Source organism: Ailuropoda melanoleuca, chromosome 10, assembly GCF_002007445.2.
Source record: "Ailuropoda melanoleuca isolate Jingjing chromosome 10, ASM200744v2, whole genome shotgun sequence".
In the NCBI taxonomy this organism is placed as follows: Eukaryota; Metazoa; Chordata; class Mammalia; order Carnivora; family Ursidae; genus Ailuropoda; species Ailuropoda melanoleuca.
This window is the reverse complement of record NC_048227.1, coordinates 82,497,907-82,525,504: the sequence shown is the minus strand read 5'-3', so window position 1 is coordinate 82,525,504 and position 27,598 is coordinate 82,497,907. Positions and strand designations below refer to the sequence as shown.

The window sequence follows — 27,598 nt, the reverse complement described above, 5'->3', positions numbered from 1 at the left end:
AATTTTTGAATATGCTAAAGTCGGGGACTAACCTTAGAAGCAGGTTTGATAGATGACAATATGGTTTATTACACAGTTCTCTGTTAGTTTGACTTACTGTAAGATTAGATTTTAGAATATAGGGGTGACTGGGTGGCACAGTCATTAAGTGTCTGCCTTCGGCTCAGGGCATGATCCCGCGTTCTGGGGATCGAGCCCCGCATCAGGCTCCTCCGCTGGGAGCCTGCTTCTTCCTCTCCCACCCCCCTGCTTGTGTTCCCTCTCTCACTGGCTGTCTCTCTCTCTCTGTCAAATAAATAAATAAATCTTTTTTTAAAAAAGATTTTAGAATGTAACTATCAGTCTACTGTATATTCCCTATAAATATAGTTTCTTGAAACTAAGCTTATGCGAGCTATTGAGTAACAGTGAGTATAAGACTTTGTACTCCTTGGCAGGATCCTGGAATACATTCTAGGTTGTCAGTTATTTGTAGAATCACCTGAAGTTGACCTTGGGGTGGAGTTGATCCGATCACATGGAAACTGAGAGACCTAACAGAGATGTAGACAGAAAAAGTTAGCCAGCACATTTTGCCTCTAGAGAGTACCAGTGGGCAGGGCTAAACTTCAAGAATAATTTTAAGCTGGGTCATTTGCTGAATTTGTATTCATTTTAATTGAAGCCCAACATCAGAGCTCCAAGTAGTATGATTAATGTAATTTTAGCCTAGGAAACTTTTTAAAAATCTTAAGAATGCATGCATGGAATGCCAGATGCCTGAAGCTTTAACCCATCTTTCTGACAGTAATTAAACCATAGGACCACTGTTTAAATCTATTATTAGATCATGTGGTAGGGTGTTGTTTGCATAAAAAAGCATACTTGACTTTCTTTTCTGCAATGGGCTAGTTTACAGCTTATCCAAAAATGGTATCCAATTTCTAAGAAACACAGTGGAGAACACATCACTATTCTATTCCATAGTGAAGAACACATCGCTGTTCTGTACCATATCACTATTCTGTACCACGGAAAATTGCATAAAAAGATGGCTCCCGTTCCCATTGACTCTGCCATACAAATTCTGAATAAGTATCAGTAGCCTGTGTTGAGTTTGTATAATTTAGCTTGTCGCAATTGCCTTTCCACAGAGTCAAAGGACAAATGAGTCCCCCAAAATGACTCAAACTTTATTGTTTCTGGAAGATTTCACCACAAAGCAATAAAAAGTATAAAGTATCAGCACAAGTATCAGTATAAACAATCAGCCATGTCATCCTTGTGATTTTGTAACTGAAAAGTCTGACCTCATTTTTTAATGCAAATAAGTATTGATTTGTGCTTTATGACAATGATATCAATATAGATAGACAGGCAAAACAAACCTTTTTATTTGTATAAGGGGTAGAAAAACNACAAACCTTTTTATTTGTATAAGGGTTAGAAAAACTTTTCCTCCACCCTCTTAGGTATATTTCCTGAGGCCTGCAAATTAAACTGCCAAAAAAAATTAACTGGAGAAAAGCATATGATTCTTTATCGATGTTAGTATTTTTACATGCATGGGGGTTTCACACAACCGACGTGAAAATCCAAAGAGAGTTTTTTAAGCCCAGAAGCANTGCTTCTTCCTCTCCCACTCCCCCTGCTTGTGTTCCCTCTCTCGCTGGCTGTCTCTATCTCTGTTGAATAAATAAATAAAATCTTTTAAAAAAAAATTAACTGGAGAAAAGCATATGATTCTTTATTGATGTTAGTATTTTTACATGCATGGGGGTTTCACACAACCGACATGAAAATCCAAAGAGAGTTTTTTAAGCCCAGAAGCATGTATACCATCTTAATAAGGGGTGATAAGTAGTAGAGAAGTGACTAGACAAAAGAAAGCAGGTTTGGGCATCTAGGGGGAAGGCCCATTGTAGGAAAGTAACTATGTGGGAAAAACTAATGGTAGGTAAGAGTTACTTAGTAAGATTTGTTAGGCAGACCCAAGTTGTCTCTGGTAGTAAGTCATTCTCTTCCGGAAAAGGAGGGCACCTTTACAAATAGGAATTTGTCACTTTCACGAGGTGAAATTTATGCCATGCTTTTAGGCAGAAAGGAGGTGGGCAGAGAGCTCCTCCTGTGTCTGTTCCTCAGTTGCCTTCAGCTCAAAATAGTCAATACACCAAAGTGGCATCTTTGGGGATGGTATATCCTGATCTCCTTCTTTTACATAAAACAAGGCCCTGCTCTCACAGTTTTTCTTGCCTTATGCTCAAGGGGCTCCTTTGCAGGAAGAGTGCATCTTCTCCTTGTTCCTTTGGTGACACTTCAGAGGTTTTTACACCAACCATGAACCACGTATCAATCAGGATGCATAAGGGGTGTACCTTTCTCATGGTAGTAGAAGAAGGGAAATGTGAAAAGCCAGGTGAAAAGGGTTTTAGGGAAAAAATCTGGAGATTCGTTCCCTTAAAGCCCTCCATGTCCATACGCTTCCTTACATGAGGTTTCATAACCAGGAGTTTATAAATTCAGACGAGGAAAATCATTGCATCTTTATTTCCAGCAGCCACTTCTGGAAACTGAGCATTTCCTTTACTTTAAATGTGAGCAACAAACCTACAGTAGCATTAGCATCAGCAGAAGTCAGATGTTTTCATATCGCTGTTTCAGGTATCTTAAAAGGTAGATAAATTGATCTCAGCTTTGAAGTCATGGCAGTTGTTAGACTTGCCCCAAATTTTATGTAATGGGCTAATAAGGAAGCACATTACATTTTAGTATCTTGATAGCCTTTTAAATGTAATTTAAATATGGCTGTATTTTTTTGTAGTGCTGTGTGTTTGAATTTATGCACTTAAAAATACTGTTCTGAGAAAGGATCCAACCTGACCTTTGTCAAAGCAGAATCCAAAGCAGGAAACATGAAATCCTGTTGTGTGGAGCGCCTGGGTATCTCAGTCATTAAGTGTCTGCCTTCAGCTCAGCTCATGATCCCAGGGTCCTGGGATTGAGCCCCACATCGGGCTCCTTACTCAGTGGGAAGCCTGCCTCTCCCATGCCCCCTGCTTGTGTTCCCTTTCTCCCTGTCTCTCTCTCTGTGAAATAAGTAAAATCTTTAAAAAAAAGAAAGAAAGGAAAGAAAGAAAAAGAAAGAAAGAAAGAAAGAAAAGAAAGAAAGAAAGAAAGAAAGAAAGAAAGAAAGAAAGAAAGNAAAAAAAAAAAAAGAAAGAAAGAAAGAAAGAAAGAAAGAAAGAAAGAAAGAAAGAAAAGAAAAGAAAAGAAGAAAAGAAATCCTGTTGTGGAAAGCCTTCACGTGCCCTCAGGAGCACGCATATCCCGATTTGCAAGCCGCTGAGAGGGAAAGGCTGAAGCCCACCAACTCTTAAACTAGGAGTCCAGGACACCCAGAATGAAAAACATGAAAAATCACTTAAGCCTGGGGAGATGAATCCTAGTTTAAATTCTGTAATCCATGGGCTCTAAATCAGGGATGTACCTCAGACTCCTTTAGGGAACTATTTAACAAAATACACAGCTAATGGGGTTCCCCGGGTGGCTCAGTTGGGGATCCGGCTCCCTGCTCAGCTTGTCCCCCTGCCTCTCTCCCCCCCCCACCACTCGGCTCATGCTCTCTGTCTCTTTCTAAGATAAATAAATAAAATCTTTTAAAATAATAAACAAACAGGGGCGCCTGGGTGGCTCAGTCATTAAGCATCTGCCTTGGGCTCAGGGTGTGATCCTGGTGTTCTGGGATCGAGCCCCGCATCAGGCTCCTCCACTGGGAGCCTGCTTCTTTCTCTCCCACTCCCCTGCTTGTGTTCCCTCTCTCACTGGCTGTCTCTCTCTGTCAAATAAATAAAATCTTTAAAATAATAATAATAATAATAAACAAGCATTGCTAAGCCTTATGCCTCAGGATTGTAGTTCTGCAGGTCTGGGTGGGACCTGGACATCTCTGTTAAAAGTGCATAGGTGATCATACAAACCTTCAAGTGAGAATGAAGGGGTGCTTTGAAAGCTTGTTCTGTTAGGACTATTTTAAGGATCACATTTTTAAAGATTTAGCTTTAATTGAAAAAAATCACAGCAAGAAATGAGGAACTTCCAACTACTTAAAAGCCATCTTCTGCGGCAGCAGGGAATGGGGGGCCAGTCCTTGACCATCAGTCCCTGGGGGCCGTGAAACTTTCTGAAGCTACAGGTACCATTTTTCAAGGTAAGAGATTGATGGCTTCCCTGAGATTTGCAGTGGTATTTCAGATCTTTAAAAGAGACAGGAGGAGTCAGGAAATAGCTTCCCATATACAGAGATAGTAAAATTTAATTGTGAAATGGCCAAAAAGACAAAATTGTTAGCCCTACTAAGGAAACAGTTACGAGAGCATCATTAATTCTGTGAGAAAAGCACTGAATCACAGCCCTAATTATTTAATATCATTTCATCTTAATTTTATTACAGAATTTATTTTATTCCTAGAATCAGAATACTACTTTTTTTTGCAACAAAAGTACAACATTATAGGGTGGCAAATAAGTGGGGTTTTAAAGATTTATTCATTTATTTGAGAGAAAGCACACGCACGAGGAGCAAAGAGAGAGAATCTTCTGGTAGACTCGCTGCTGAGCAGGGAGCCCAAGGCGGGGCTGATCCCAAGACCCATGAGATCATGACCTGAGCCGAAACTAAGAGTCGGATGCTCAGCCAGCTGAGCCGCCCAGGGGCCCTGAGTAAGTGGTTTTGATGCTATACACTTGGGGGAAGAAAAGATAAGTTATTAAGATATATCAAGTATTTATTGTACTTAAAAATCCAAAAGCAAAATGATCATTAACATAAGACTTCAAAAAAAATTTTAAGATGAAATAGTTTTATCTTAATACTGGGCTTTTTTTTCTTACCTTTGACACAAGCCCTCTGTTCATCATTTTAATAATTCCTGGATCTTAATTCTTATTTTACTGTAAAGCCCAAAGTTTCATGTTCTACAATTATGAAGCAACAAATATCATTTATGAAATGTATAGTGTCCTCCTTGCAACAAGTGAGAAAAAATTTTATATTGTAACAAAAAAGCGTTTTTGAGGAAATAAAGGTGCAATCTTTATCGAAGAAGTTGACCGGTTTTCTAGTTGCTATGATTATAGGTTGATGTATGTATCTCTCTCCTTTTCTCTGTAATAGATAAATGGCTTCCTGCTTTGGGTTCTCGTGCTTTCTCCTTGGCCAGAAATGCCCCCATCCACATGTATACTCTTTAGCGTCAGCTCAGGTGCCGCCTTACTCCAGAAAGCCTCCCTGGCCTTTCTCTGTGCTTCCACAGAATCGCTCATGTCCCTCTGTCGTGGTGCTTTCCACATTATATTTTAATTATCTGTTTCTCTGTCTGTATCTCTTGGGAGACTTTAACCTCGATACTATTATTTTTGTGTTATTATGGCTGACACGGTGCCTGCTCCTTAAGTATTTTGCTAAGTAATTACATAGGTACCCCCAGCTCACACCCCACACCCATTAATTCATCGTACTTGTCTGCGAATATGCACTGACCTGGCTGCACGGGGCTCGTGCTTTGGCCTTCAAGTTCCTGCCCTCGCCAACCATGCTAACCTACCCAGCCCGACCAGCAGCTCATTGTAATAAACTGAGTCCAGAGGGAATCTAACAGCATTAGACTGGCCATCAGCCCAAGATTACCCTGCATAGCCCGAGCGAGACCAGGCATGAAGCTGACTGCTAAGCTCACCACTCCCTCTATACGTCAGCTCCAGACTCTCAGCTTTGCCATTTTATTAGTCTTACCAAGATTACCTTTTTTCCAGGCCTGTACTGTTTTGGGGGGAAAAATGTTTAAGTCACTTATATCTACTCAGTTATTACTATAATCCTAGCTTAATTCTGAACTTTGAAAATAGCAGTTTCCTATGATAGCCCAGTGAATTTAGTGGGAAGCAAAATATAGAGGGTCCGAAAGCAGTTGTATTGCATTTTGAAAGGTGAAAAAGAGGGGTGGCCGTGGACTTGTGTTCCTTTTATTCCTAGGAAATAGAAACAAGCAGGGGCCTGAGGTCCCCGGGTACATCGTGGAGGTCGGATGCATTACACACATAGTTTTAAGTGTTAACACTGATCAGTGGTCCAATGGAACATAAAATATGTCTCTCTTTGACAAAATACAGATGAGCACCATTTAAGACCAAGCTACATATATTAGCTATACTCTATAGCCAGAATTTTGGCAGGGAATGTGGTTGAAACACTTGTATCTACTATCAGATTGCCAGGCGCATTATTTTTCCATCCATTTTATGCCTGTCAGTTAATCTAAGGAAGAGAGAGGTAAGAAAGAGAACCGTGATTTCATCCCATGTGGATTATTTTCTATCATTTCACTGAAGGTCTTGGCTTCTATTTCTGTCGTCTTGGAGACCTCCCAGTTTCTCTTTAAAAAATAGCAGACATTATCAAGAAGTCATTAGTCTTGTGAAATATTGTGAAATTGTAAAACTCCTGTGATTTTGTGTCCTTTACACGTGCATGGATGAACTTTCACAAAGCAGACAGGAAAATTTTCCTTAGGGCCAGGACAGTTCATCCGAAGCACAAAGTCACTTGTTTCTTTCTCTCATCAGAAAAATAATAATAATTAAGAAGCCGCTGGCCTCCTCTTAGGCCTCAGGACCAGGTCTAAGTGACTGTCCAGGTAGTTCAGCAGGTGAGCTGTCTGACCCTGCTCTCAGCCATCAGCATTCTAGAGGCAAAACAAGCCAGCTTCATACCCCATTCCAACCATTCATTATCCTCTGCTTCTGTGTACTCAGTATAACATGGGGACACTAATTGCCTACCTTGCAAGGTGACTCAAGGAATGAGATCTGGTGTGTGCAAACCTCTGGCCCAGTGCTGGTTATGTAGATGGGGCTTGATGAATGGCCCCCACAGTTCTTGCTCTTATTATTGTTACTAATATTATATTTTTTCCTCTGTCTGACTTCCTTTTTTAAAACTCAGATTTTATAATGAGCAGGCTGTTTCCCCTGTTTTACAGGGTCAATTATGAGTGTTTTCAGTGGTGTTTGGCCTTGCAGAGTTATTTCGTTTGTTAGCCTCAGGGCACTTCTCCTTCCCCCTGGAGTTAATGTCATACTAGGTGAGCGGAGATCCAGAGTGGGCTGGGCAGGAGCTGAATGAGTAGAAGGACCACAGACTAAATTGGACATTTCTATTAGAATTGGTTTGGTTTCAAGTAATCTTAAAAAGGTTATAATAATCTAAAGCCAAAATATAAAGATTTATAATCAACATTTTGAACACTGCACAGTATGAGGATAGTTTTTCTAGCTTTTATATTCAGCCTAAACTTTTTACATAAAGTTGAGTTTTATAAAAGGGCTAAAAACTTTTTTTTCTAGTGAAATGAGCGTCAACAGGTTTTTCAAGGTAGTTTAGAATAATTTCCAGATCAACGGAAATGGAAATGTGTTGCTAGCAGGTGTTTTATCGTAGACTGCTATGAAAGGACTGCATTCTGTCTGCATTTCTAAAAATCTAGATGACATGGTTTTACTTACGGGCACACTTAGCTAAATGATCTCTGATCAGTATGAATCAGATCAGTATTGGTGTTTGTATAACCCCAGCGTGGACAGGACCTGTACTGTTGGCTGCAACTGGCAGTGAGTTTTAGGGAACTACTCACAGAGATGGCACCCACTCTACTCCAAGGAAAAAACTGTGCAGCAGGGCAGTATGTCAGCTAACTAAGCTCTTGGGAACAAAACTGCCAAGGCCCCTGGGGATGGAGGTAGGGAAGCCGCCACTCTGTCCATGCTGAGTGAGTCCTGAGAAGCTGTCACTGGGACAGGCCTCTCATGAGTGGGCTCCAGACCTTATGCAGGTTAACTTCTAAGGAATATGAGGGGGGCTGAACGGACTCTCATCATGGGAAGTCTCATTCTGATGGGAAACTGCAACATCTCCACATAGACTGCACAGTGGCAGGGGGTCAGTGGAGGGAGGAAGGGATGGGGCGAGGGAACAGTTCTTTGATGAAAATTAGGTAACAGAATGTACCTTCTGCATTATTTTTGCTGTAGGCAGTAATGTTTCTGAAACAATGTAAACACGTTGCAAAAACATTTTTTCTTTGCTACAGAGAGATGATTCTACCAGATGTACAAGTGAAATGTCAGTTACCCCCAGGGCTCTCTGAAGTTCACCTGTTGAACCCCCTGGTCTAGCCCAGCACAGCACAAATTTAGGTGGGGCACTTAAAAATCAGCCTTGACGATGAAGATAGAACACAGTGATGTCACTTGTATTTATTNATTTTTTCTTTGCTACAGAGAGATGATTCTACCAGATGTACAAGTGAAATGTCAGTTACCCCCAGGGCTCTCTGAAGTTCACCTGTTGAACCCCCTGGTCTAGCCCAGCACAGCACAAATTTAGGTGGGGGACTTAAAAATCAGCCTTGACGATGAAGATAGAACACAGTGATGTCACTCGTATTTATTTCTGTCTGTCTGTGTAGTGGAGTTATACCTTCGGGTCACTAATGCTCATAAGCCGGGGCAGATGTCTTATTATAGAGGGTAGACATTAATACAGCAAAAATCGTGTATAACTGGTTATTCAGTGCAGAGACCTAGATCATCATTTTTAATGTGGTCCATGTACTACTTTAATGTGATTTTTTTTTTATGATTAAGATGTTCTAAAGTCAATTTGGTGAGTTTTAGAAAGAGAAGGTAAATGTTTCCTTGTGTGAAACACATCTCTCAGTAATGAGACATGAGCTATTTTTTCATCCTTCCTGTTCCGCCGGAGAGGGGAGTGAATGCTTGTCCACAGTGTTTTCAGTGATGAAAAAGGTTGTCTTTCAGACATATGAAAAATGGTGTTTGGGGGCATCTGGGTGGCACAGTCGGTTGAGCATCTGACTCTTATTTTTGGCTCGGGTCGTAGTCTTGGGATGGTGGTATCAAGCCCCCCATCAGGCTCTGTGCTCTGCGCAGAGTCCGTTTGGGATTCTCTTTCCCTCTGCCCCTCCCCTCCTCTCTCTCTCTCAAACGAATGGATAAATCTTTTTTAAAAATCAGTTTTGTTGGGGCGCCTGGGTGGCACGGCGGTTAAGCGTCTGCCTTCGGCTCGGCATTATGGGATGGAGCCCCACATCAGGCTCCTCCTCTAGGAGCCTGCTTCTTCCTCTCCCGCTCCCCCTGCTTGTGTTCCCTCTCTCGCTGGCTGTCTCTATCTCTGTCGAATGAATAAATAAAATCTTAAAAAAAAAAATCAGTTTTTGTTAAACATCAGTAGCTACAGTATTTTTGCTACTGAATATTTGTTTACAAAGTCAAGTTCAGCCTGCCTGCTGGAAATTCTTGCCTAAAGAAAATTGAATAGCATATCCAGAGGAGCTAAATTGAGAAACATATGAATGACTGTTTCTAAGACAAGATATTTTGAAAATCTAAATGTCTAATTATGCTTGTTTATTAAGTGAACTTCCTTTCTCAACTGGCTCTAAAACATGATCACCTGAGACCCTTACCTTATACGTATTTGCTGGACTATTGTAATGTTTTAAAAAATAGTGATTCCTGATGTTATATGGGTTCATTTGTGAATTGGCTGGTTGAAAGCTGGGACACACATTCACATTATTAAAATACCACATGTGGAACGGATAACCCACAAAAGCCTATTTCACCTATTATACAGTAACGCTGTCATAGAATCTCCATGAAACAAATATGGAGGAGGACACCCTGGCTGACAATAGCTCCTTCCTCCCCACCTCCACTTCGGGTTTGTTGTTTGTTTTTCCCTTCTTATGGGAGGAGCTAGCTGTGCAGGTTTACCCTCTCAGTCTCCCTCACCCCCCCTTCTGGCTTCTGCAACTGTTCTAGATACCAGCTCCCACATGGAGATGGTCAGGTAAGACATGGTCACATAAAATGCATCCCCAAGGCACTTAGAAGAAAGGAGTCAGTCTAGCAGCTGAGTTTTGGTTTAGCTCTTGATGACCCCAGAGGCCCTATAGCTTAGGCAGATTTAGCGTTTGTAATTGGATTCTCTAGTTTGAAATGGAGGTAGCATACTTGAAATGAATATACGTGTTGGAAAATAAGCATATCAGTTGCAGTCTATAAACTGCATGACCAGGAGCCCTGTAAAGAGCCTTTCCGTGTGGCCTGATGTGACGCCTGCCACACAGTCGTCTTTGTGCTTCGGAGAGTTGCAGAACCCCGGGAAACTGCTTCCTGTCTTTCACACTCGCACCCTTTCCTTTCGTTGGAGATCCTCTGTTTGGGGACGTTTTGAGTAGGGCAAATTGAAGAAATTTAACAGATAAGATGCCACGTCCAGTGAAAAGATAATAAAAAAGTGGGCAGAAAAACAAGCTTTAAATCTCCTCTTCTTTCCCGCAGAGGGCTGAAGAAATGCTTTGTCATCGAAGTCCCTTTTCTTGGCCCGAGTCTCTGGTTACTCAGAGCCAACCAAAGTCCTGGCTTAATCACATTTCTTTGCACTCCAGGATGAGCGTCTTAATTGTTGAATAGCTTTGAATTTATTTTCAGACCACAAGCACACATCGCAGAAAGTCAGTGGCGGTGTGAGGCCTCACGTGGCGTCCGAGTGGAGCCCCAGGGTGGGAGTCAGCGCTGTCCTCCCCAGTCTGTCCCCACCGGCTGGTGCTCAGAGGGAGCAGCAGCTCCCACGTTCTGCTCTTCTCGACACCCCCTGGCCCAACAGTCTGTGATTCCAGCTTTGAAGGGGGCCCCGGCTGGCCAGACCGTGTTCTGCCCTTTTGCTGCACTGTTCCATTTCCTTTGCAGAGAAGGTGCCAGAGGAGCAATTCAATTCCAGCCCAGCCCGCAGTGTCTCCCATCAGAGTGGGTGGAAGCCACCGCTTGAACCGATACACGGTTTGGTTTGCAAAATTAAGAGGGGAAGAAGCGGTAAATGTATCCACACAGAATGAAACCTAATTTTTAAGTTTCTGATTAGCCCTAACACTGTGGCTCCTTGCAGACCCCATTCCTGCTTTTCCCAGAAGAGTAAAGCTACCTTGGAGGTGGTTTTTGTTTTGTTTTGTTTTGTTTTGTTTTGTTTTGTTTTGTTTTGTTTTGGTAGTCCTCTTCCTTGGAATGGTTGCCTTCTCAGTGGTGCCCAGACTGGCAGAAGCAAAGAGGCTTCAACTGCAGGAGAGTAGTACACCAGCTCCAGGCGCGAAGGAGCAGGTGCTGGTGTTAATATAGGAAGGTTAATAGCACTTAGGGCGTGGGTTTCTCACACTGATGAAGATGCAGAGAATTTCAGGTTACAGAGCAGGTGAGACAAGGATAGCTGCTGACTGTGGGCATGTATTGGAAATGGTGGGATGGACTGCGGTGAACAAAGGAACCGGAAAAGTAGGCAAAGTAAAATTATCAAATGAGAAAAGAAAGGGACCGAAGAGTAAGTAGGATGATGCTTTGAATAAATAGAAAGCAAATACATGTGAACACAGAAACTTTTTTTTTCCAGAAATAAAAGAGGGGGGAAGAGGCTTTTTCTTTTTATTTTACAGATTTATGTACCATATGAATTTCCTAACCCCTTGATAGACAATTCTTTTTTATTTAAAAAAAAAAAAATGGGTTATCCAGGTGATGGGATTATAGGCCTTGCAATTTTTGTCTTCATAGTCTTTCTGTAGTATAGAAAAGCTAACAGATTTTTTCCCTCAAGATTTTTGTTTTTATTTACTCAAGAGCAAGGAGAGAGCAGAGGAAGGAGGAGAGGGAGAGGGAGAAGCAGACTCCATGCTGAGCACAGAGCCCAATGCGGGGCCCGATCCCAGGACCCTGAGGTCATGACCTGAGCTGAACTCAGGAGTCAGCTGCTTAACCGACTGAGCCACCAAGGCACCCCAATAGATGTGGGGTTTTTTTTTAATAAAATTAAGCTAAATCAATTGAAATTTTTATAGGCAAGTGTGGAATTCATATCTCCTGTGATGCTACCTTTATAGACTAGCTGACAGAGAAGGTCATGTCTTACTGTGACCCATCTGTGGGTCCACTGCAATGAGTAAGCAGTTGCATATAAGCCTTAGGGTGCTAGCAAGAGCTGTTCTAGATGACCAGGTTTGCTGGAGGAACCCTTCATATTCTTTTCAGAAATCCACTGGTTTCTAAGTTGTTTGGAGCTGATTTCTATCACAAATGATGATATTAAAACCCTGATCTGGCATCCTTTGCTTTTTTTTTTCCCCCCTCCTGACTTTGCTCTTGTGCTGCAGTGCTGATCTGCTTTAATACGATGAGCCAGCACCTGTTTTGCTTTCTGGCGTCTGGAAGAAATTAGAATATGTAAGATTCATGATGTACCAAATGAGTGGGGTAAGTAGGAAGTTATGTACAGAATCCCTTGATGTGTCCAGCCTGCTTTTGACTGCCTTGAATGAAAAGCATTATCTAAAACACAACACAGGACATATTCTTACCATCTAATCACCACCACGCAGTTTTTTCCTAGGTACTTCACGCATTGTCCTTGGTAGCCCTTTATTGTCCCCATCCCCCGCCCCCCACTTATCAAATCTTCTGCCTTTTCTGAGTCTCCCCCACCTCCAGAGCCCGTCTGGGATCTCACCTCCAGCCCTCAGTGCTGTCTGCCTGGGACTGAGGTGTTGCGTGTTGCAGGCTAGGGGGCATGGAAGCCGGAAGGGTAGGCTGGGACCAGATTTTGGAAGATATTTGATAGGCTAAGGTGCATGCTTGGACCCNAGCCGAGGGTCCATTTCTGGGTTCTCTATTCTGTTCCATTGGTCCGTGTGTCTATTTTTGTGCCAGTACCATGCAGAAAACAACAATGATTTAAACAAATTTGGAGTTTTCTTTTTTCTTACCTACAGGAAATATGGAAGTAAATAGTACAGCAGCTCGAAGATGCTGGGTGTCCGTTACTACCTTATTCCCTCATGATAGCTTCCTGGTTACAAGGCAGATGCTCTACCTTGAGCATCATACTCATCTTCAAGACAGGAGAAAAAGGCAGAGTGAGGAGCCAGGCCTCCTAAGTCCGTTTCCCCTTTAAGGAACAGTCCCGCAAACCCCACCTAACAATTGCAGTCTTCAGCTTCTTGGCCAGAGCTGTGCATTGTGGGCAATCAGAGTTCTGTTAGAAAAGAAGCCTCATATAGACCTTTATGAGGTAGCAAGCATGGAACAATGCAGTTTGCCTGTGCAAATTGCCAGTATGAATTTCCAAGAGACAAATGCTGCAGCAAGCATTTCCCCGATTGTGTTTTTGTTTGTGTTTTTACTATAAAGCACTTTTTTTTTTTTTTGGCCTTCCTTCCTGTGACATGAGCAGTATTTGGAACTTGCGGAAACATACTTTCTAAAAATGACGTAAGATGGAATGAAATCAAGTGCCAAGCAATGTGGGGCAGACTTGGGAGCATAGTAGAAGTCAGAGAAGGAAAGTGCTGGAATAGCTTGAAAAGATCTCATGAGAAAGAGACCCGAGCGGGGCCAAGAGAGATGGATTGGACTCTCTACCATGCTAAAATGGTGGATGCATGACCTTCTGTGTTTGTCAAATCCCAAAACACCACTCAGAGTGAGCTCTTTGAACTGTGGACTTCGGGTGATAATGATATGTCTGCGTAGGTTCACGGATTGAAATAAATGTAGCACTCTAGTGCAGGATACTGATTGTGGGCGAGGTTGTGTGTATGTGGAGGTGGGGGCCCGTGGGAACGCCTCTGAACTCGCCAGTTTGGTGTGAACCTGAAACTTCTGGAAAAAATAAAAGCTATTAAAAGACAGAAGGAAGGTCGGAAGGAAGGAAAGATAGATCGGATTTAAACAGTTGAAGAGATGCAATTTTTGGTGCATCTGGTGATCCCACAAAAGGCCAAAAATGAGCAAGGACACAGATGAAAAGTGACTGCAGCATAGGGCAACGCGGTGAGATGGGCTTGCCCCTAATTTTAAACAACCTTGAGGTTAAACACTCCCTTGTTAACTCAAAAGGAATTGGAATAGTCTTCACCTTCCATTATTTACTACTCATTCCTATTGCATTTTTCTCAGTTTGCCTAAGAAAATTTAAAGTTAGGTATTTTACTATTATGTTGTGCAGAGGAGAAAGGGTTAATTATTCTGCACTTTGTGTTGTGTTTCACAGATTAAACTCAGTTGATTAATATTCATAAGATTAAGATGACACTCATTTCTTTGCAAAACTGTTATTTAAAACTGTTGTTTATTTGGGATTTTAAGAACTATACGTCTTCTACTTTAATCATTCTGTTTTGCATTTAAGTATGAAAGCTTTTCTGTTTTGTGGCCTATACTAATCATTTCGTAAAACATTGGTATTAGCAATTTTAGTTTTCTTCTTAAAAGTAAATCATTATCCTGCTAAAAGTAAACGCACCTTCTTTCAGTTGATTACTTTAAGCAGAGTAATGAAGTTGAGTTCTAATTATTTTTCCCCAAGTTATTTAAATAGTTGCTTTTAATTACACATCGAATTTAATTGAATTCAGTCTAATTTGATAAACTCCCTATCCAGCTGTTGAAACTTAGAAAATTAGCTACCGTCTCCGTAATTTACCATTTCTCAGTGTAAGTGGAAAACTTTTCATATGGTGGCTTTCACCCTCCTTTCTGTATTTTGCCCTGATCTTTGCGTAGTCATAAACATTACTCATACTATGGAGCAGAGGTCATTTGTAGTAGCTAGCTTTGTGACTGGTGATAAATCACCGAGAAGGTCCATCACCCGTGGGGATGAAGAGGCTTGCCTTTTAATCCGGTTTATATTAATGCAGGTGGAAGATACAGCCTTTTCTGTTCTATTTATAATGTTGCCATCTGGCCAAAGGAAGGCTTTTGCTTGTTTTATTTATTTGTTTTTAGATAAAGGTGTTTTGGTTTGGATTTAAAGTGTGTGATGTTTGCTCCTGTCAGCTAACTGTATCCGAAGGAGTTTGTACCATGAATCAGGTAGCTGCTTTTATCGGTAAACAAAACGGCTAAAGAAGTGATTCCCAATCACTTATACACAAAAAAATATATGGGACACGTGCTTTTCTAAAATATGATTTTCTTCATTCGAGCTAAAATAAGATGTCTGTCTTTTTAACAGATTACCAAAACAAATCTATTAAATTGCTTTGGGGAAAATGTTGGGGTTTACAAATCTCTCAAAGCTGAAATGCTTGTTTTGTAGGCTTTCTGGTATTTCCAGCCAAGGCTGTAATGTTTTCATGCCTCTTCCCATGCAGTACAGGCAGTGTTCCGTTGTATTTGGAGTCTGTCACTCTAATTCCTGTGATACTCACTATAAGTGATTCCGAGCAGACCTTGCTATTTCATAGCTGCAAACACAGTCATTTGATTTTGAGGCTTGCCTGATGTCATGTCAAAACCATCCTAGAATTACACTGTTTTCTGGTTTTTTTTCCTGACATGGAGCAAACATGACGGTCATCTGACAATTTGGTCACCTTTTCTCTATAATCTTAGCAGCCCTCAGAAGATAAGCAAACGTACACTTTTTCTTTTTACTTGTCATGAATATGTTTTCTTTCTGGGCCTTTGCCACAGTTTGCTCAGAGCACACCACCCACCCTCCAGCTGTCCCTCATTCCCTTCTTCAAGCATTTCTTCAGTGTCACAGAGGTGCCAGATAGTGACCTCTACGTTAAAGATGGAGATCCTAAGGGTGAAAAATCAATGGGCCCTGCCCTCAGGTTGCTCTGGTCAGGAGAACATTATCTCAGAACTGCACCTGACCGAGTGTCAAAGACAAAATGCCTCAAGCTCCATTTAATTGGAGAGCATCTATGGTTCTTTAAGCTCAAAACAACAATGGCTGTGATTACAGCTCTTTGGAGGCAAACAAGTAGCCCACTTCTTATCCCTTAAACGTATTCTGGTAACTTGTTTTGACAGAATAATCTTTTGCTGTTATTTAAGTATTATTTGTGCTTTCCCTGCTATCTGTAATTTAACCAACGGAAAATGGAATTTTTGGTAAAAAGTTATGGTTATGTCAATATTTTTGACATGGACATGTCAGCGCACCTGCCTCAACTTTCCTTTGGAAGTTGATGGACTATAAACTATTAGTAAATGACTCTGTGTGTCTGTCCCATTCTTCATGCCTTCACGTTATGGCTAAAGATGAGGGGTAATGTTTCTGGTACATTCCATTCCCGTAGATCACATAACTGTACACAATGCTGGATTGTATTTATAAAACCAGTGTCTTTGTGTTGGGTTTGTATTATCTCAGTATTGGACAAATTTCTTTGTCTTTTGGTTGACTGTCCCTTTCTATCACGGTCATAAATTTTCCATTTTTTTTTATTATGCAGAAATGAAGTAATCAGAAAGTGACTCTCAGTCACTGTTCATTGTGGCTAATAAGCTCCCCCTAAACTTAAAAGTCTCCGCGTGGTCTTGTAAGCCTCTAGTGCAATCTATCGTCGCCACCCAGTCGTAACATTTTGTTCTATCTGGAGAGCACAAAATACAAAGAGAGTAAAATTTGAATTGTTTCTCTCAGAATGAATAAGGATGAAATGGGAGACTCCGATACGCATTATCAAATGTTCTTAATCGCGTTTGTTTTCGTAGCAAGAAACGAGGAATAGACTGTTGAGTAAATGGTTCCTCGTTCTTGCTGCTACGGCAGATTACACGTGGCTGGATGTTAGACCGTACCACAGAGTGGATTTATTCTGCGTGGAAGGGCAGATTAGAGTCGGCACTGTTTCTCGGCATCCGTAGTTACATGTCGCCAGGGCACAATGCCTATAAATTTGCATAGAGAGGTGGCTGCTTCCCTATCCTGTGGCGATCCGTGGAAGATGAAAGACACCGACTGAGCCCCTGCCCACATTTTATTTCCTTGACCTTCCTGCAAAATGACCTTGAGAACACCCCACTTGTTTCCCAGCCGGCACGTTTCCTCCGTTCTGTGTTTCCTCGCCCTACCCGCTGCCCTTGCGCCACGGGGTTGGCGGCTGGGGCTCCATCGCCCGCAGGGTTTGAAGCAGAGGAGACGCTGAGGGCGTAGGGAGGTCCCTGTGTCGTGCCACCTCGCCGCCCCAGCTCCGTCTTGGACAGACGGCCACGCTGACGACTCCTCTGGTTCTGTGATGCTTCAGCGACAGGCACGGTTTTCGCCCCGGTCACTGGAGTCACTGTTTTCCCTTAAGCGTCAGATGCTTATCTCTTGGTACCTATCAAGGGTAAATGGGAAGATCTGAAAAATTATTAAATTATACAGAAAGCAGAAGTCTTAAGATATCTGTTTTTAGCCTGGTTTCCTTTCATTGTATTCATAAGATGATGAGCTCTTTCTACATATCCTTCCAGCAGACTTGTTACAGGCTTCACTTGGGGTCTACCCAGCATCCGCTGAAGCTGGAGTAGCCCCCCCGCCAGAAGTCCCACACACTCCAGTGACTTCCATTGCCTTCAGGGTAAAGTCCAAACTCTTGGAATTCAAGGAGGCATTGACTTCAGCCTGTTTGTCCGATTTTCAGCTGCCTACCTTCTTCAACCCGCTGTTCCGACTGCACACTGCCCTGATTATCTTTGTTTGTTTTTAATTGCATAAATAGTTTTGCTTATTGCATCCCCCAGCCTGAAGTATTCTCTGCTTTACTCTTCACTTTCACAGATTCTCACCTCTTCAAAATCTTTATGCAATGAAATTTTATATCCCTACTACCCCCTTAGCACTTTCTCTCACCTCTGAATCTCTATGATACTATCTGCATCATCTATTTGGTTATCAATCCTCTATGATATGTTGATTTTTAAAAAACTAAACTGATCCATTGCTACAATTTCATGCGTTTTCATATTGTCTCTTCCAAAAGTTAACAAGCATCTTGCAAGTAGATGTTGTGTCCTTGGATCTTTGTGTTCTTAGTGCACAGCACAGTGGCTGGCCCATGAGAGAATCTGTAAATGTATATTGAAAAAATTATTTAGGGGCTCCTGGGTGGCGCAGTCAATTAGGTGTCCGACTCTTGGTCTTAACTCAGGTCGTGATCCCAGGGTCATTAGTCGAGCACAGAGTCTGCTTGAGATTTTTATCTCCTTCTCCTTCTGCTCCTCCCTCTTGTACTTGCTCTCTCTCTCAAATAAATCTTTAAAAAAAAATTTTTTTTAAGAAAAAATTATTTAACATTTCTGAGCCTGGGAATACAGTGGTTCCATTGATACTATAACAAAAAGACTAGCCTCGGGGTTGGCTGACTTTGTGAGGACAGGTAGTTCACCTTTTGACACAGTTTCCAGCGATCACAGAGAAACAGGAGCATATATTCGCTAGAGGTGGGAGACAAACTGTATTTGAGAGAGCTTATTTATAAATGCACTTGAAAATGACTGATGTAGAGAGCGTGCTTCAAGCTTGCTCTGAACTGAATCTTTTCTGAACAGAAGAGAAATTACTGGGGGAATCAGAAGTTCCAAAACACAGTTTAAAGGAGTAACCTAGAATTAAGGGTTCAGGAAAGGAAAAGTGGTAGAAGGAGACCCATTAATATTTCTTCCCAGTACTGAGCACACGGTGTCCCCTGAGTCAGGTCCTGTGTGAGCAATGCCAGTAGGAAGAACACCGAGGGAAAGCAGGAAATTGAACCCAGGTTTGTCTAGTGCCAACTCCCATGAGCTCCATCATTCCTTTGATCTCACATACGACTATGAGGAATTTAAACTGAGAAGCTCTCCATCCTGTGGAATAATCAGAAGAGTCATTGGAGAAGGTTGCATTATGGCCTTATTCTAATGCAAATTTCATAACTAAAGTTGGATAAAACCTTTAAGATCGGTGTTACAATACTCCTGGCAGCTCTCTTAGAATAAAATTTAACTGTCAAGTAAATCAGCAAAAGAATGATAAAGTAGAAAATTTTAGGTGAAACAAATTGCCTGAAAACTCCTCTGTAATCGCTCTGTTACATTTTCAAACCAATAACATTCTTCAATTGCCATAACAGTGTTCTGCAGCCAAATTTTTCAACCAAGTGATTTGTTTAGTATGTCGGGGGTCTGTCAAGACCACCCCAGGCTCTGTGATTTACTAGAAAGACTCAGGACTCAGCATGGAGTCAGACTCGTGGCTGAGATTTATTGGAACAAAACCAGGCCTTCCTAAGGAGAGCCCTCTGACGCCTGCTGTGTGAAGTCTTTTCTGCACAGGTAAACTGACGCTAGTAGTTGAGACCTATGAAATTGCAATGTTTCACCCACTTTTTACTCCAAAAATGGCAATTGCTGGGACGCCTGGGTGGCCCAGTTGGTTAAGCATCTGTCTTCAGCTCAGGTCATGATCCCAGGTGGGATCGAGTCCCACATCAGGCACCTTGCTCGGCGGGGAGCCTGCTTCTCCCTCTGCCCCTCCCCGTGCTCTCTGTCTCTGAAATAAATAAATAAAATCTTGGGGGGGAAATGGCAATTGCCTGTGGTTCAACGTCTAATTCTGTCTTCTAGTTTACTCTCCCCCAAAGCTATTTGTGCACGCTGAGCTGCATGTCTGCCAAGTCCAACTGAACAATATAGCAAAGAGGAACCCGTACGGAGCTGGGCCTAATGGCTAAACTCTATTAAAAATAGTGACAGAAAGGGGCACCTGGGTACCTCGGTCGGTTTTGTAACCGAGTCTTAATTTCAGCTCAGGTCATGATCTCAGGGTCGGGAGGTCGAGCCCTATGTTGCACTCAGCACAGAGTTAGCTTGAGATCTCTCTCCCCTTCTTCCTCTGCCCCACACCCTGCTCATGCGCATGCAGGTACTCTCTCTCTCTCTCTAAAATAAATCTTTTTTAAAACTAGTAGCAGAAATACATTATCCTTGTGGACATCGAGACCACATATCATTCAGTGAGATTTCAACTCAGGATGGTTCCTAAAATTGTAATCCTAAGTGTCGTAGGAGAGTAAGCTTTTTTACTAAATTAAGCGTTTGTTGAACCAATTATTCTGATCAGTTGAGAGAGACTCTGCAACCAGACCATAGAGCCAAAAATAGAAACATAGCAGTGAGAACCCGCGCCCTTTATGGGAAGACAGGGCAAGGGATGCAATGACTTGTAGAGGACATGGATTTTCGAGGCTCATTTGTGACACTTACTGAGGCTGCAGGATTTTTACTAGGTGAAAGCTCCAAATGTCTGCCATCTCTGTATTTGGTTTCAGAGCGGTTTAGAGAGAGACTGAGCCCCAGACCACAAGGGTGCTTCTCTGCCTCCTTCCTCCTGTCTTAAACACTCTCACATGTGACACTAATGGAATAAAGCTTTCAAGCTAGCAGGAAGATCAATAGAGATTGCATAAAGCCAGCAAAGACTTATTGAGCCTCGTGGCACATGACTCAGTTTTCTTTATAAAAAATGAAAGAGATTCAAATTAATACTGGAAAGTCACCTGAGTCATTTAAAAAATGGTGGTTTTTAATGGTGAAATAAAAAATAGTATATTCAGTCCTGTCTGCTAGTTACCTAGGATTTCCAGTTTTTGAAATGTTGGAAATCTTAAATAAATTACTTTTATCGTGTTCTTAAGTAGTGAAATTCCCTGTACTTTGTTTAAAAAAAATAATAAGGTTTTATTTCCCATTGTTATAATGGAGGGTTTGGGGTTGTTACGAGTAGGAGCCAGAAGATCTTCCGGGATAGCAGTGAATTCCTGAGATCCAGATGATAAGAGGGCCAGCAAATAGATGTTCAGCTAGAGCAGATCCAGTAGAAGTCAGATGTAGTTAAATTGGGATTCAAGTAACCAGACCTCTAGTTTAATTCAAGTATATTTTTTACAATTGAATTTCAAGATGATAAATTATAGCTCCCACAACTGCCAAAAAAAAAAAAAAAAGCTTTTATCAGGGATTATTTGGAAAAGTCACTTGAATTGAACATGTGTTACAGTCTTTTTAATCTCCTTCATGGTGGACTGTTACATAATGTTCATTTAGGACTGATGTTTGTTGTCGGACCTGGGGGCCCTGTGGATGTGCAATCGCCAGAGAAAGATTAAATTATGTCACATATACCAAGGCAAGAAAGAAATGAATACATTTGAAATATATTCTAAACAAATGGTTCTAATTATTTTTCAGTTAACTAAAAATAATAAGCAGATCTACAAATAGCTTACTAATTAAGACTTTCCTTATTGTGTGCTAGAGGTAGCTATGTAACAAAAAGAAAATTATAATCATAGTACTCCAAATATGTGATACACGCTTCTTTCTGTTATGTTTCTTAACAATTAACTTCTTTATGAGCAATTTTAATAAGATTGACTTGCAGAATAAGGAGAAAGGTGGTTCTTTTTTAAAAAAAAAAATTTATTTTAGGGAAAGAGGTCAAGCACAAGCATGAGTGGGACGGGCAAATGGAAAGGGAGAGAGAATCTCAAGCAGACTCCCCGCTGAGCATGGAGCCTGTCGCAGAGCTCGATCTCACGATCCTGAGAGCATGACCTGAGAAATCAAGAGTCAGACACTTGACTGACTGAGCCACACAGGCATCCCATTATCTCCAATTTTCCATGCTAATACTATATGTGATTGAGAGAGAGCCACAAAAATTCAGTGTATTCCTTATTTAGAGGTCAAAGGTAAATTTAGGGAATTTTTTTTTAGTAATTTCTTCTTAGCACATCTTGGGAACAGTTTTTAAATTTAGTCTTCTTAAAGCATAATTATTATCTCACCTTTTCATGTTCAAAAACTTGAGCAAATAATTCCTATATTCTAGATCATGTCCAGTTTCCTTAGCCTAATGGAGAGAGAATGTGTATTGTCAGGGGCAAGGGCTGCAAACAAACCCCGGGGAGGAGTGCAAAGGGCTGAGTGGTGGAGGTGCTATTTTAAACAATTCAAGGGGATTCTCTATTGTCTTATTTGAGCAGAGACCCAAAGGAAGTGAAATCCCCGTGGGTGTCTGAGACGAGAACGTTTCAAATCCATGCAAAGTTCTGGGATGGACTAAGTCAGGATGACCAGAACAGACTAATTAAGAGGGGAAAGGGGTACCTTGTGGGCCATGATGGAGACCTTAGGTTTTACTCTGAGCAGGATGGGAACTTCTGGAGAGTTTTGAGCGGAGGAGTGACACGACTTGTGTTTCAAGGGGATCACTCTGGTTGCTAAGATGCAAACAGACTAAAGGCGGTCAGTGGGAGGATCAGAGAGACTAAGAGGATATTGTAGTCACACAGGGAGCAGATGATTAGAAAGGCAGCAGGAGAGGTGGTAAGATGTTTTATGAGGTAGAGGTGAAAGAACTTACCGACAGACGGAGCATGAGGAGGGACAGAAGTCAAGGATGAGTCCAGGGTTTGGGGCATGATCAGCTGCAAGGGTGGATTTGCCTTGGTTAGTGGAAAGATGGGCAAAGCAGGTTTTAAGCACAGAGTAGGAGGCAGGGAAACTCATGGGCTTGATTTTTGACATGATTTGTATCTAAGACAGTAGCAGACATCCTTTAAATATCCTTTGAAAATACATTGATGGTAGGGGCGCCTGGGTAGCGCAGTCGTTAAGCGTCTGCCTTCAGCTCAGGGCGTGATCCCGGCGTTCCAGGATCGAGCCCCACATCAGGCTCCTCTGCTGGGAGCCTGCTTTTTCCTCTCCCACTCCCCTGCTGTGTTCCCTCTCTCGCTGGCTGTCTCTCTGTCACATAAATAAAATCTTAAAAAAAAAAAAATACATTGATGGTAATACAGGTAAAGGGACATCTGGGTGACTCGGTGGGTTAAGCATCTGCTTTCGGCTCAGGTCAGGATTGCAGGGTCCTGGGATTGAGCCCCGCATCGGGCTCCCTGCTCTCTCTGACAAATAAATAAAAATCTTAATAAAAAGATGTGGGTAAAGAAAGTAATATGTTTAGGGGCGCCTGGGTGGCACAGCGGTTAAGCGTCTGCCTTCGGCTCAGGGCGTGATCCCGGCGTTATGGGAATCGAGCCCCACATCAGGCTCCTCCGCTGTGAGCCTGCTTCTTCCTCTCCCACTCTCCCTGCTTGTGTTCCCTCTCGCTGGCTGTCTCTATCTCTGTCAAATAAATAAATAAAATTAAAAAAAAAAAAAAAAAGAAAGTAATATGTTTAAAGTATGGGATCCTGTACTTGACATAACCGGAGAACTACCTGGTGTTTCTGCCCTCCGTTCCTTTTCTAGCATGCATTTCCCTTAGTCTCTTTAATAATCTTTGTTATGGAACTTTTGTCAGAGGCCTTTTCAAAAGCCTAGTAAATTTTATGACCTGGCTCCTTTCTGGTGACCCACTTGGTTATGTTCTTGGGATTTTTGGTTCCTAATGCAGGAACTTTCTAAGAACTAAGATCAGAGGCTTTGGATACCAGTCATGCTTCCACAGGCTTGCTTTATATATAAACTGGGACCACACTTGAACATGCTACTGCTGTAGGATGGATCCAGCCACAGCCCTTCAGTTTTGGATGTGTCCTTCCCACTGAACCGGCAAGAGTTGTAAAAGTCTCATCTTTGTATTTGCTGAATCTGGCCTAGTACCTGATAGAAAGGTCAACAGTAAATGTTGAATAGGTGAATGTTCCTGAAATCAATTGTAAGAAACTAAATGTGGTCTCTTCTCTTTTGTCTCATTTGTACAGCGCCTGAAACCTACAAAGTGCAAGATAGGAAAACCACTGCCTCCAGCCGTCCTTCTGCTGTTTCGGGACAAAATAGCAACTACTCAGGAAATAAACCAGGTACTGTGCATGACATTTGCTGTAGAAGAAAAGGTTATCCCTAAAGCCTTATAAGGCATGCTGGAAGTTAGGAGAGCTTGGTTCCAGTCCTGCTACCAAAACACAAACAACTCATACTGGCTTGTATGAGTTTTAAGTCCAAGAACCTCTTAAAGCCTTGATTTTCTCTTTTTAAAATGGAGATTCAAACACATGCCTGCTTACCTCTCAGAATCATTTTGACAACCGGTGAGATGATGCGTCTGGGTGCATTGTTTACTGTCAAGCAGTGTATAAGACGTAATCATTTTCCTCTGCTTTTTTAAAATGATGCATACGACACAAGTTTTTGTACCTGTGTGCCCAGCGTTATTGCATACCATTTTTGTGACATTTTCGAAAGCCATTTAAGGAAATCTTCACACATAGCAAAGCTGGTACAGAATTATGTTTTTGTTCTCTATTGTCTGCAGTGATTGTACACCTACACAGTAATTTCATTTAATAGCCTGTGATTCATGGTCTGTTCCACTCAGTGATACAAAGAAGCAAGCAGCCTGTAAACATAAACAAGTTGAATAGACAATGCAGTTGCTTCCAGGTATCCAAGGGCCATTGTGTGGTCCTTGGGAGAGACCAGTGTCCGGTATGATGGTAAACAAGCAAAGGAACGCAAAGGTAAATTGATTCCCCCAATGAGGGCCTTGGAAGCCTACTTCATGCAGCATCCAAGACCGGAGTCACTCAAGAACAGTGAATCAGTGAGAATAAAGATGGAAATAACTCTTCCTAGCCTCAAAGAAAACATCCCCCCATTATACTAGTTTGGGAGGGGTGGCGGGGTTTCCATGTGGGAAAAGATCTTAACAGAGCAGATAAATCTGGCTTGTTGCTTAAAAGAAGAACAACGAACAAGTACTATTGCACGGACCGCATTGCATGAGCAACGAGTAGTGGAAAATGATGTGTAGTTTCAGTGGAATTTTAATTAGCAGGCTGAGATTTCCTACTTAGTTTGCCTTTTCATCCTTTCGTTCATCCACCTACCTCTCGCCACCATCTACTACCTACTGAGTAATCGGCCTGTGCCTGGGACCGCGACAGGTCCTGGATGAGCAGAGCAAAGCCCCTGTGCTCCCAGGCCTCATTCTAGTGGACTTGGGTTCCTTACACTCAGGTGGGGATCCTTTAGCATGAAAACCTCATTTGTTTTACCGTGAGAATTGAACATTCGCTAAATGGTATACGCTGTTTTTTACTTGTCTTGACTATATTCCCTGTGTTGTACCTTTTATCCTTGTGACTTGTTCAATCCCTAACTGGAAGTCTGTACCTTGCACTCCCCTCACCCACTTTGCCCGTTCCCCCCACCCCTCAGCTCTCTGACAACCATTCAGATTGTGTCTTTCGATCAGCATGTGTCTTCTTTCTTGTAAATATAGATAAGCAGAGGTACATATGAAGGTCTCATTTTTAAAACCACTGTGTTGTTTTCTTTAGTATCTCCAAAGGATGATAGAAGAGATTTCATATTGGAGGGCTAGGCTTGAGTAAAACCTTTTAATTTTATGGGATACAAATTATGGGAATGTCTGACTAGAGCAGTTTATTAATTTTCATTCTCTGGAACTTGGGGGGGGGGAAGTAAAGTATGTACTAAATTTTGGAATATTTTGAGTATTGCCCTCAACCTGATATGGGCATTCTGACCAAATGATTTCTCGGGGTCTCTTTTAACCCAGTAAATTTTAGTTAAATGTCTTTCCATCCTTTACCTTCTGATACTTAAAATTCACTGGAAGACTCTAGAACATCTCTTTCATGTTAATAACACTCAAGTTGTTAATATTCTATCTTTACAACATGTATAGAAGGCCTTGTGGCTTATAAGTGCGAGCACAGTATGTCTCATGTTATCTGGGAAAGACCAGTCCTCTCCGCGGTGAATACTTGGACCCAGACTGAAAGAGACCATTTGTAAAGTCACAGATCTGTCCATGTCTGCGGAGTGGGCGATGGCTCTTGAGGACTCCATCAGCTGCCTCCAAATGATTCAGAGTGTGACTTCATTAGATGAGAACATTGGTATTTTCATGAACTATATATACCTGAGAAAAGCAGAAACTTAAATTCATGAAAAAATCCCTCTTAATTCCTATCCCTTTATCACCCTCCACAGCAAGTTTTTAAAAGAGCCACTAAAAACTTCACTAGCGTTTATAAATCATTTCCGTTACAGAGGAATGCAGGCCTTGGAATCTTCCAGGCCTTCTCCGGCTGCTGCATCACGCCCTTGGAATGAGCCCCTGGGTGCCATGGTGTGCAATAGGGCCCCGGGTGAGCAAGAGTAGCTCTGACACTTCCCTGTGCCACCTTCCTTGGTCACAGACCTTTCCCTCCGTTTTCTCATTTGGAAGACAGGCATGAGAACTCGTCATTGGAGGAATAAATGCTTGGCCAGCTCACAGAGCTATTGTGAAGAACGAAATGATAATGAAAGTGAAAGTGCTTAGTAAAATGCAAAGCCCTGATGAAGTTATTTACTGTATCAACAGTAGTTGTTCAGACGGAAGTCAGAGCCTGGTGAGCTCTTGAGAAAACCTTGTCCTTGTGAGTTGATGTTCTTATCTTCGAGAGTCACTGAGTTCTCGTTTGTAGTCCAGGTTCATGCCCGTCATCGAAGACAGAATTTCGGGAGCACCTCCTGTCGCTCTTAAAAGTGCCCCAATTTGGGTGCCCCCCCAGTCATCCCAGCAGGAGGTTGAAAGCATCTGCAGCTGCAGGTGGACTCACACCAAAGATCTATCAGAAAACGATGTGAAATGTTCATAATGTTAATTAACTTCCTGTGCCTTGACTTTGTTCCGGGGAAAAGTGATGTGAAGGATGGAGATGAGAGGGAGACAAAGAATTCTAGAAAATTCACTGTTTACTTGGAACTATTCAATTCAGTTTTTTCCTTTTTGAAAATCTAGCTTTAAAGATAATTTTTATCTGTTTTTGGTTATTAAAACTGTGACTGCTTAGCATTTATATTTTTTTAAGTGTGTTATCAAATACAAGATTGCCATTCATTTGCCCCATTGGTGCATGTTAGTGGGAGTTTGAAGGCTCTGAAAGTGAGCGAAGACTGTTTGCTCATTCGTTCAACAGAGGCTTGCTGAATATTCTCCTTTCTGCCAGGTGTGGTTCTAAGCACTGCGAATAAGCAGTGAACACAATCCACAAGGCTCTGCTCCTCCCCACCCCCATGCACACCATCTTTAATCAGCCATGAGTATTATTGACATTCTAGCACCAGAGTGACTCTCTCGATGTAATCAGAAGGATGGAAACAGAATTTAAACTGAATGCCTTGGGGCGCCTGGGTGGCTCAGGCAATTGAGCGTCCGATTCTTGTTCAGGTCATGCTCTCAGGGTCATCATCTCAGGGTCCTGAGATGCAGCCCCACGTCAGGCTCACTGTGCTTGGCACAGACTCTGCTTGAGATTCTCTCTCCCTCTACCCCCCACCCTCTCTAAAATAAATAAAATTTTTAAAAGTCTTTTTAAAAAGAAAAAACTGAATGCCTTTTTCCCTCTACAATTCAGCATTTTCTAATGCCAGGTTCCTAAACCAGTCAAAATCGTCTAGCACATCACAGTCAGCATGCCCTAATTCTTTATTTCCTCGAAATCTGATTCCAAAGGAATCGTGATTATCATCTCAGCACTGATCTCAAAAGAAGGTCAGTGGAAATCATGGCACTTGTAAGCCTTGGCCTTGTTTATACTAATTAACGGATACATTGGTGCAGCTCTATATGCAGCCTTGTTTCTTACATATTGTATGATCAGGCAGGATGCATGTGTGATGAGCATAATCTTCGTATGAAATAATATTGCAGAAA

At 41.9% G+C, this 27,598-nt stretch overlaps 1 protein-coding gene across 4 annotated transcripts in view; it reads left to right on the top strand.

Moving 5' to 3' along the window:
* MAP7 (microtubule associated protein 7) overlaps window positions 1-27,598 on the top strand; it is a 174,039-nt gene that overhangs the window by 86,546 nt on the left and 59,895 nt on the right. For all 4 annotated transcript variants that reach the window (XM_034669188.1, XM_019795065.2, XM_034669185.1 and 1 more), the window contains one exon: window positions 23,631-23,729. In XM_034669188.1, coding sequence (XP_034525079.1) covers window positions 23,631-23,729 — 99 coding nt within the window. The remainder of the gene's footprint in view (window positions 1-23,630; window positions 23,730-27,598) is intronic.